Source organism: Salmo salar, unplaced genomic scaffold (genome assembly GCF_965601325.2).
Source record: "Salmo salar unplaced genomic scaffold, fSalSal1 ptg000412l, whole genome shotgun sequence".
Classification (NCBI taxonomy): Eukaryota; Metazoa; Chordata; class Actinopteri; order Salmoniformes; family Salmonidae; genus Salmo; species Salmo salar.
In genome coordinates this window covers 192310-203377 of record NW_027675379.1, presented here as the reverse complement: position 1 = coordinate 203377, position 11068 = coordinate 192310, and the positions used below count along the sequence as shown (strand labels likewise).

At 47.0% G+C, this 11068-nt stretch overlaps 1 protein-coding gene across 1 annotated transcript; it reads left to right on the top strand.

Moving 5' to 3' along the window:
• Positions 1 to 5754: 5754 nt before the first annotated feature.
• Positions 5755 to 8378, top strand: LOC106594517 (dickkopf-related protein 2). The gene is made up of 4 exons (XM_014185886.3): positions 5755 to 6031; positions 6642 to 6798; positions 7364 to 7501; positions 8080 to 8378. Exons 1-4 carry the CDS (start codon positions 5843 to 5845, stop codon positions 8376 to 8378), a joined length of 783 nt encoding a protein of 260 aa, XP_014041361.2. The 5' UTR covers positions 5755 to 5842.
• Positions 8379 to 11068: the final 2690 nt, after the last annotated feature.

Below are 11068 nucleotides of genomic sequence, written 5' to 3'. Positions count from 1 at the left end.
AACAAGTTCATATTTACAACTGCGGCCTGGCCAAGATAAAGCAAAGCAGTGCGACAAAAACAACAGAGCTAAACATAAACAAAATGTACAGTCAATAACACAATAGAAAAATCTATGTACAGTGTGTGCAAATGTAGAAGAGTAGGGAGGTAAGGCAATAAATAGGCCATAGAGGTGAAATAATTACAATTTAGCATTAACACTGGAGTGATAGATGTGCAGATGATGATGTGCAAGTAGAGATACTGGGGTGCAAAAGAGCAAGAGTGTCACGTCCTGACCAGTATAAGGGGTTATTTGTCATTGTAGTTTGGTCAGGACCTGGCAGGGGTGTGTCTTCCCTGTGGCTCAGTTGGTAGAGCATGGTGTGTGCAACACCAGGGTTGTGGGTTCGATTCCCACAGGGGGCCAGTACAAAAAAAAAAAAAAAAAAAAAAATGTATCAAATGTATGCATTCACTACTGTAAGTTGCCCTGGATAAGAGTGTCTGCTAAATGTCAAATGTTCATTTTGTATTTCTATGTTGTGTATTTCTTTGTGTTGGCCTGGTATGGCTCTCAATCAGGAACAGCTGTATATCGTTGTTGCTGATTGAGAGTCATACTTAGGTAGCCCTGTTTCACCTGTCCCTTTGTGAGAAGTTGTTGTTGCACTGCTGTGTGTAGCCTGCAAGACTGTTTGTCGTTCGTTCGTTTTCTTGTTTTTGTTACGTGTCTCAAATAAAAGTTAAATATCAGCACTCAACCCGCTGTGCCTTGGTCTACTCTGTACGACACCCGTTACAACGAGGATAAGTAATAATATGGGGATGAGGTAGTTGGGTGTGCTATTTACAGATGGGCTATGTACAGGTACAGTGATCGGTAAGCTGCTCTGACAGCTGATGCTTAAAGTTAGTGAGGGAAATATAAGACTCCAGCTACAGAGATTTTTGTAATTCGTTCCAGTCATTGGCAGCAGAGAACTGGAAGGAAAGGCGACCAAAGGAGGAATTGGCTTTGGGGGTGACCAGTGAGATATACCTGCTGGAGCGCGTGCTACGGGTGGGTGTTGCTAAGGTGACCAGTGAGCTGAGATAAGGCTGGGCTTTACCTAGCAAAGACTTCTAGATGACCTGGAGCCAGTGGGTTTGGTGACGAATATGAAGCGAGGGCCAGCCAACAAGAGCATACAGGTCGCAGTGGTGGGTAGTATATGGGGCTTTGGTGACAAAACAGATGGCACTGTGATAGACTGCATCCAGTTTGCTGAGTAGAGTGTTGGAGGCTATTTTGTGAATGACATCGCCGAGGTCAAGGATCGGTAGGATAGTCAGTTTTACGAGGGTATGTTTGGCAGCATGAGTGAAGGATGCTTTGTTACGAAATAGGAAACCGATTCTAGATTTAATTTTGGATTGGAGACGCTTAATGTGAGTCTGGAAGGAGAGTTTACAGTCTAACCAGACACCTTGGTATTTGTAGTTGTCCACATCTTCTAAATCAGAACCGTTCAGAGTAGTGATGCTAGTCGGGCGGGCGGGTGCGGGCAGCAATCGGTTGAAGAGCATGCCCTTAGTTTTACGAGCATTTAAAAGCAGTTGGAGGCCACGGAAGGAGAGGAGTGTTGTATGGCATTGAAGCTCGTTTGGAGGTTTGTTAGCACAGTGTCCAAAGAAGGGCCAGATGTATACAGAATGGTGTCGTCTGCGTAGGGGTGGATCAAAGAACCACCTCTACGCGGACGACACCATTATGTATACATCTGGCCCTGATATATACAGAGAAAAGAGTCGCCCCAAGAATTGAACCCTGTGGTACCCCCATAGAGACTGCCAGAGGTCCAGACAACAGGCCCTCCGATTTGACACTCTGAACTCTATCTGAGAAGTAGTTGGTGAACCAGGCGAGGCAATCATTTGAGAAACCAAGGCTGTTGAGTCTGCTTATAAGAATGCGATGATTGACAGAGTCGAAAGCATTGGCTAGGTCGATGAAGACGGCTGCACAGTACTGTCTTTTATCGATGGCGGTTATGATATCGTTTAGGACCTTGAGTGTGGCTGAGGTGCACCCATGACCAGCTCGGAAACCAGAGTGCATAGCGGAGACGGTGCGGTGGGATTCGAAATGGTCGGTGATCTGGTTTGTTAACTTTTAGAAAGGCAGGGCAGGATGGATATACGTCTATAAGAGTTTGGGTCTAGCGTCTCCCCCTTTGAAGAGGGGGATGACCGCGGCAGCTTTCCAATCTTTGGGGATCTCAGACGATACGGAAAGAGAGGTTGAACAGGCTAGTAATAGTTGACAAGTTGAATCAGGTGTGCTTGTCAAGGATTACAAATAGAAATGTGCACTGGTGGGAAACACTGATTTAGCAGACACGCTAATCCAGAGCAGGTTACAGGCACAATTAGGGTTAAGTGCCTTGCTTTAGAGCACATCAGCAGGTTTGTCACCTAGTTGCCTCAAGGATTTGAACGAGCAACCTTTCAGTTACTGGCCCAACACTCTAACCACTAGGCTACCTGCTCTAACCACTAGGTTACCTGCTCTAACCACTAGGTTACCTGCTCTAACCACTAGGCTAGCTGCTCTAACCACTAGGCTACCTGCTCTAACCACTAGGCTAGCTGCTCTAACCACTAGGCTACCAGCTCTAACCACTAGGCTACCTGCTCTAACCACTAGGCTACCAGCTCTAACCACTAGGCTACCAGCTCTAACCACTAGGCTAGCTGCTCTAACCACTAGGTTACCTGCTCTTACCACTAGGCTACCTGCTCTAACCACTAGGCTACCTGCTCTAACCAACAGGCTCTAACCACTAAGCTACCTGCTCTAACCACTAGGCTACCTGCTCTAACCACTAGGCTACCTGCTCTAACCAATAGGCTCTAACCACTAGGCTACCAGCTCTAACCACTAGGCTACCAGCTCTAACCACTAGGCTACCAGCTCTAACCACTAGGCTACCTGCTCTAACCACTAGGCTACCTGCTCTAACCACTAGGCTAGCTGCTCTAACCACTAGGCTACCTGCTCTAACCACTAGGCTAGCTGCTCTAACCACTAGGCTAGCTGCTCTAACCACTAGGCTACCTGCTCTAACCACTAGGCTACCTGCTCTAACCACTAGGCTACCTGCTCTAACCACTAGGCTACCTGCTCTAACCACTAGGCTACCTGCTCTAACCACTAGGCTACTTGCTCTAACCACTAGACTACCTGCTCTAACCACTAGGTTACCTGCTCTAACCACTAGGCTCTAACCACTAGGCTACCTGCTCTAACCACTAGGCTACCTGCTCTAACCACTAGGCTCCACCCTGGCTCCGCTCAACCACTAGGCTCTAACCACTAGGCTACCTGCTCTAACCACTAGGCTACCTGCTCTAACCACTAGGCTCCTGCCAACCACTAGGCTACCAGCTCTAACCACTAGGCTCTAACCACTAAGGCTCTAACCACTAGGCTACCTGCCTCCCTCCTGTGGTTATGTGGTCCGTGGTTAGTTAGTTTCTGTAGTGTTGAATATGAATGGTCTGCCTGCTACTTCCTCTGCTGTGGTCAAACATGTTCTAACACACACACACACACACACACACACACACACACACACACACACACACACACACACACACACACACACACACACACACACACACACACACACCCTTTTCAAAGAACTTACTTGATGGTTGCTCTGCGGTACCGGAACACATAAAAATAATCTAGTTTATAATAAAACTTTGCATGCATTATCATCGTTTTTGCATACTGACATAGATTAGTTGAGTAGGAGGCCAAGGCAGAAGTTGCACAACATGGGGAAAATGTTTTGAATTCTAGGGTTTGGGGGAAAATGTGGTCTTTATGCAGTTCTACATCATTTTCAGATGACTGGAGACTTTAGCTGAGTATTTTTGTAATACCTCACAAATGATCGAAATGACAGACTACTTTGACATTGACAAACTGAGAGTCTGAGCTCAATAAAAACGACCTTGTCTTCTTCAAGTCATCAATAGCCTAGACTCACTGTAGGTGAGTGTAGACACACGTCCCTGTGCATTATGAGGAGGAAATTATAGCCCTGAAAACAACTTTCCGGTTTCACCGACTCAGTGGTGAACTTACTAAATGACTGAGAGTTTGACTTTGTGATATTAGGTTGCTTCTTGTGTAAATATTTTCCGTCTAGATTTTAATGATTTGTATCAAAAGCTCCGTGCCAAAAGCTCATCTCTCTCTCTTGTTTCTACTTGGTAAAACAATACTGTTCGCTCAATAGGCCTATTTGGAAGTTGATAACTTAGTAGCCTACAGACAGATCAAGGCTTCTCTTTTCAACGGGATCCATTTGCTTTCTAAACTGTATTTTCCCGCGATTGTATTTGAAATATTGAGAAAGCCTGTTTTGGCTGCTTGCTTTTTTTGACAGCCGCGAGTTCTCGTCTATCGGAATGACCAGTGATTGGGCTACACTCAATCCATAGCTAGGCAATAACAAAAATATATATATTTTTTAAATATTGATCATCTGTGCCTAAACTATAGGCCTCCTCCTGATGTAGTATTGGGAATTATTTCATTTCTTTCTGTAACAGGCAGCAGTAATTCTCTAACTTTGTCAAATGTATTTGAATTTATCAGGTGCGCAGCAGCTGCTGCGGCGGCACCTCCAGAAAGGCCCCTTCGGCCGGCTATGATTCTATAAGGAAATACTAATGACATTATCATTTTACAGGCTCATGTCTACCAGAGTAGAAAAAGAGAGAGGGATCATTGAAAGTTAATATAATTGTAGTTCTGTGAGAGCTGCAGGCGCGCTTCTCTCATTAAGAACAACAATAGTCACCACGTCTTGGTCTGTATATGCTACAATGTTGCGCAAAACATGAACCCATCCGTCCAACACGAAGCAATTATCATGCACGTTTTCGTATTTTTTTTATTTATTTTTTTGTTTTTTTAGGGGGCATAACTTGAATTAGCCCAACTCTGATTGCTATTTATTGGAATTTTTACATCGCAAACAGTGAAAAGTATTTTTTTCATGTCACAAGATGTACCGGATTCTGGTAAATGGGTTCCAGAACCAAAACGAAGAGTTCCAAAACGGAGAGGTGCTGGATCCTGTTCCGGTTTCCATACCAGAGAGGAACGGGAGGTGATGAATACTCCGTCATCCCCTCACTTACTGATAGAGTCCTAAACTGCATCATATTCCCTAATGTAGGTCTAGTGCATTACATTGGACAACAGCCCTTATCAAACCTAGTGCAAGATATAGCTATGGGGACTAGGGTGCCATCTTGGGATGCAAGCATAGCGTCATAGTTACCTTTAGTCAACCCAAAGATCTCACAATATGTAGTGTCTGAAATTAAGTTTAGTCAGTCAGTCCTGTTCTCTCTCTCTCTGACTCTCTCACTGTCTCTCTCTCCTCTCTCTCTCTCTCTCTCTCTCTCTCTCCGTGTGTCTCTCTCTCACTGTCTCTCTCTCTCTCTCTCTCTCTCTCTCTGTCTTTCGGATATTGTATCGATGAGACGATGGGTATCGATGTGTGTGGAAGGGAGAGCGAGTGTCAGAGAGACAGAGTCACGGACCGGTCACTCCCTCCTACACGAGCTTCCCGGTTGCGCACGCTACGGGAGTCTATAAAAGCTGGCATCTCGAGACAGTAACAATCAAGCAGCAAATAAATACAGCATCGCAGGCGCGAACCACTGCAGGCAAATACCACTTACCATCAATTTAGGAATATAGTTTTTCTTCAATCAAGGGAGTATACTTGTTACATTTTTTAATAGAGTAACATTGTATTTATCTAGATACAGGTCATAATCTGTTATCTGTCATGCTTCACCGGGTGTGGGCCCAACTCCCGTGGTTGCTCGCGCAGCTGCTCGCCATGCTATGCTCCACTGGACAGGCGCGTGCCAAACTAAACTCCATCTCAACGGAGTCGCACGAGACGTCAGCCTACAAGAGCACGGGTTCCCCGTTACCCGGTACGGTGAGGAAGAGCAGCAAGGTCCCGGATCAGGTAAGGAACTAAAACACTGGTCCTTACGGGGACAGAGTCATTTGTTGCAAAGGTTACTGGATTGAATCCCCGAGGTAAAGGTAAATAGGTAAGGTAAATAAACAATGACAAGCTTATAGATGGAAGAATCTTAAATGTAAGCCTTGTGAGAGGGTGAGCAACTTCATTTTCTTCTGCCCCATGAACAAGGCAGTTAATAAGAGTTTGATCTTAACTGACTTGACTAGTTAAATAAAGGATAAATAAAAGCCTGGATGTTATTAGGCATACAGGAGAGCTTTAAACAGACCCGGTCTGGATAGTCTGATAAATTGTTGTTTACTCTCTTATGAAGCAGCATGTCATTTTCAGCTATTCTTTATATTAATGCGCCTTGGAACTGCAGATGGTTGCCTACAGCAACGTTTCCCTTACAGATTCATATTTTTTTGTTGCCTACTTGAGGGTCTCAGCTAAACATGTTTTTTTTTTTTTTTTTTTAAATCATGGTCTTTGTAACCCGAACAAAATTGCTCAATGCTCACCTCAAAGTGAAATCTCTCTCCAAATAGTGGTTGTATTGATGCCTGTACCATGTCCTAACCCCCCCCCTATCCACCCCCTCTTTCAGGTGTACCCCTGTGGCAGCGACCTGGAATGTGGCGAGGGGAGCTTTTGCCAGGCTCCCTCCAGAAGCCCCTCCCCACAACGATGTCACACCTGCCGACAGAGGAAGAGGCGTTGTCATAGAGACGCCATGTGCTGCCCCGGCAACCATTGTAGAAACGGTAAGTTCCATGACATCACAAACGTTGTGTTGGGATTTTTTTGTTTGTTGTTGAGGCATTGTATTAATGTTCTCTCTCTCTCCCCCTCTCTCTCTCCCTCTCTCTCTCTCTCTCTCTCCCCCTCTCTCTCTCCCTCTCTCTCTCTCTCTTTCTCTCTCTCTCTCCCTTCCTCTCTCTCTCCCTCTCCTTCCCTTTCTCTCTCTCTCTCCCCCTCTCTTTCTCCCTCTCCCTCCCTCTCTCTCTCTCTCTCTCTCTCTCCCTTCCTCTCCTTCCCTTTCTCTCTCTCTCTCTCCCTCTCTCTCTCCCTCTCCCTCTCACTCTCTCTCTCTCTCTCTCTCTCCCCCCCCCTCTCTCTCCCTCCCTCTCGCTCTCCCTCCCTCTCTCTCTCTCCCTCTCTCGCTCTCCCTCTCCCTCTCCCTCTCACTCTCACTCTCTCTCTCTCTCTCTCTCTCTCTCTCCCCCTCTCTCTCTCCCCCCCTCTCTCTCTCCCTCCCTCTCGCTCTCCCTCCCTCTCTCTCTCTCCCCCCTCTCCCTATCTCTCCCTCTCTCTCCATCTCTCTCTCAGATATCTGTACCTCTCTCCCAGACAATGTGATGACACATCATATTACTGCGTTAGAGGAACACACCAGACTGGCCCCAAAGAAGAAGGTTGGTTGGAGGAAGAGAGGGAGAGGTCAGACCAAGCTACCCCCCATCAAAGGTAAAATGCTGTCACACACCACTAGCCCTGTTATAGATGTTAAAACAGCTCTCTCAGCATGTCGGACAAATCTCGTGCGAGCGTTGGCCTCTGGCCATTTACTTAATTCAAATTGAAGTCTGTCATGAATGTTACGTCCTGACCATAGTAAGAGGTTATTTTCTATAGTAGAGTAGGTCAGGGCGTGACAGGGGGGGTGTTTTGTGTTTTTCTATGTTTTGTATTTCTATGTTTAAGTTCTAGTTTTTCTATTTCTATGTTGATGTTGTTGTTGTTTTTTCGGGTTGATCTCCAATTGGAGGCAGCTGGTCCTCGTTGTCTCTAATTGGAGATCATATTTAAGTAGGGGTTTTTCTTCCTGGGTTTTGTGGGTTATATATATATTTTGAAGTAGTGTTTGTTTCTCTCTGCGTCACAGTTTGTTGTTTTTGTTTAATTCAGTTATTTATGTTTTGCAAAGTTTCACGGATTTTAATAAAATGTGGAACAACAACCACGCTGCACTGTGGTCCGATCCTTTCGACAGCCGTGACAAATGCTAAACTAACAGGGTGTCTCTCTCTTCTACCCCCCCCCAGGTCAGCTGGGTGACCCGTGTCTCAGGTCTACAGAATGTTCTGAAGGTCTGTGTTGTGCCCGTCACTTCTGGGACAGGATCTGTAAGCCAGTGCTGAGGCATGGGGAGGTGTGTACACGGCACGGCAGGAAAGGACAGCACGGCCTGGAGCTGTTCCAACGCTGTGACTGTGGAGAGGGATTGGCCTGCCAAGTACTCCGTACAGCCCTGCCATCTTCCTCATCATCATCATCATCGTCGTCGTCGAAGTCGAAAGCAGCAGCAGCTAAAGCAAGATTGTACTTGTGTCAGAGGGAGTGAGGGAGTGAGGGAAGGAAGGAGGGAGGGAGGGAGGGAGGGAAGGAAGGAAGGAAGGAAGGAAGGAAGGAAGGAAGGAAGGAAGGAAGGAAGGAAGGAAGGAGAGAAGGAGGGAGGGAAGGAGGGAGAGAGAGAAGGAAGGAGTGAAGGAGGGAGGGAGGGATGGATGGAGAGAAGGAGTGAGGGAAGGAGGGAAGGAAGGAGTGAGGGAAGGAGAGAAGGAGGGAGTGAGTGAGGGAACGAGGGAGTGAGAGAAGGAGGGAGTGAAGGAAGGATGAAAGGAAAGAGTGAGGGAAGGAGGGAAAGAGGGAGTGAGAGAAGGAGGGAGTGAAGGAAGGATGGAAGGAAGGAAGGAAAGAAAATAAAGACTCAACCACTGCCCCATCAGCTTCATCTTCCCCCTGATAGAGAGAGGAGGAGGACTCAACTGGAGAAGAGACCTCTATCTCTACCTGTAGACTGACTCACCTGGAGAAGACACCTCTATCTCTACCTGTAGACTGACTCACCTGGAGAAGACACCTCTATCTCTACCTGTAGACTGACTCACCTGGAGAAGAGACCTCTATCTCTACCTGTAGACTCACTCACCTGGAGAAGACACCTCTATCTCTACCTGTAGACTGACTCACCTGGAGAAGACACCTCTATCTCTACCTGTAGACTGACTCACCTGGAGAAGACACCTCTATCTCTACCTGTAGACTGACTCACCTGGAGAAGACACCTCTATCTCTACCTGTAGACTGACTCACCTGGAGAAGACACCTCTATCTCTACCTGTAGACTGACTCACCTGGAGAAGACACCTCTATCTCTACCTGTAGACTGACTCACCTGGAGAAGACACCTCTATCTCTACCTGTAGACTGACTCACCTGGAGAAGACACCTCTATTTCTACCTGTAGACTGACTCACCTGGAGAAGACACCTCTATCTCTACCTGTAGACTGACTCACCTGGAGAAGACACCTCTATCTCTACCTGTAGACTGACTCACCTGGAGAAGACACCTCTATCTCTACCTGTAGACTGACTCACCTGGAGAAGACACCTCTATCTCTACCTGTAGACTGACTCACCTGGAGAAGACACCTCTATCTCTACCTGTAGACTGACTCACCTGGAGAAGACACCTCTATCTCTACCTGTAGACTGACTCACCTGGAGAAGACACCTCTATCTCTACCTGTAGACTGACTCACCTGGAGAAGACACCTCTATCTCTACCTGTAGACTGACTCACCTGGAGAAGACACCTCTATCTCTACCTGTAGACTGACTCACCTGGAGAAGACACCTCTATCTCTACCTGTAGACTGACTCACCTGGAGAAGACACCTCTATCTCTACCTGTAGACTGACTCACCTGGAGAAGACACCTCTATCTCTACCTGTAGACTGACTCACCTGGAGAAGACACCTCTATCTCTACCTGTAGACTGACTCACCTGGAGAAGACACCTCTATCTCTACCTGTAGACTGACTCACCTGGAGAAGACACCTCTATCTCTACCTGTAGACTGACTCACCTGGAGAAGACACCTCTATCTCTACCTGTAGACCGACTCACCTGGAGAAGACACCTCTATCTCTACCTGTAGACCGACTCACCTGGAGAAGACACCTCTATCTCTACCTGTAGACCGACTCACCTGGAGAAGACACCTCTATCTCTACCTGTAGACCGACTCACCTGGAGAAGACACCTCTATCTCTACCTGTAGACCGACTCACCTGGAGAAGACACCTCTATCTCTACCTGTAGACCGACTCACCTGGAGAAGACACCTCTATCTCTACCTGTAGACCGACTCACCTGGAGAAGACACCTCTATCTCTACCTGTAGACCGACTCACCTGGAGAAGACACCTCTATCTCTACCTGTAGACCGACTCACCTGGAGAAGACACCTCTATCTCTACCTGTAGACTGACTCACCTGGAGAAGACACCTCTATCTCTACCTGTAGACTGACTCACCTGGAGAAGACACCTCTATCTCTACCTGTAGACTGACTCACCTGGAGAAGACACCTCTATCTCTACCTGTAGACTGACTCACCTGGAGAAGACACCTCTATCTCTACCTGTAGACTGACTCACCTGGAGAAGACACCTCTATCTCTACCTGTAGACTGACTCACCTGGAGAAGACACCTCTATCTCTACCTGTAGACTGACTCACCTGGAGAAGACACCTCTATCTCTACCTGTAGACTGACTCACCTGGAGAAGACATCTCTATCTCTACCTGTAGACTGACTCACCTGGAGAAGACACCTCTATCTCTACCTGTAGACTGACTCACCTGGAGAAGACACCTCTATCTCTACCTGTAGACTGACTCACCTGGAGAAGACACCTCTATCTACCTGTAGACTGACTCACCTGGAGAAGACATCTCTATCTCTACCTGTAGACTGACTCACCTGGAGAAGACACCTCTATCTCTACCTGTAGACTGACTCACCTGGAGAAGACACCTCTATCTCTACCTGTAGACTGACTCACCTGGAGAAGACACCTCTATCTCTACCTGTAGACCGACTCACCTGGAGAAGACACCTCTATCTCTACCTGTAGACTGACTCACCTGGAGAAGACACCTCTATCTCTACCTGTAGACCGACTCACCTGGAGAAGACACCTCTATCTCTACCTGTAGACCGACTCACCTGGAGAAGACAC

What these genes read in the sequence shown, in the direction of transcription:
- LOC106594517 (XM_014185886.3), top strand. Translation starts at nt 5,843, where the DNA reads ATGCTTCACCGGGTGTGGGCCCAACTCCCGTGGTTGCTCGCGCAGCTG. An exon ending in GCAGCAAGGTCCCGGATCAG is followed by an intron (nt 6,032 to 6,641) that starts GTAAGGAACTAA and finishes CCCCTCTTTCAG; the next exon opens with GTGTACCCCTGTGGCAGCGA. An exon ending in CAAGCTACCCCCCATCAAAG is followed by an intron (nt 7,502 to 8,079) that starts GTAAAATGCTGT and finishes ACCCCCCCCCAG; the next exon opens with GTCAGCTGGGTGACCCGTGT.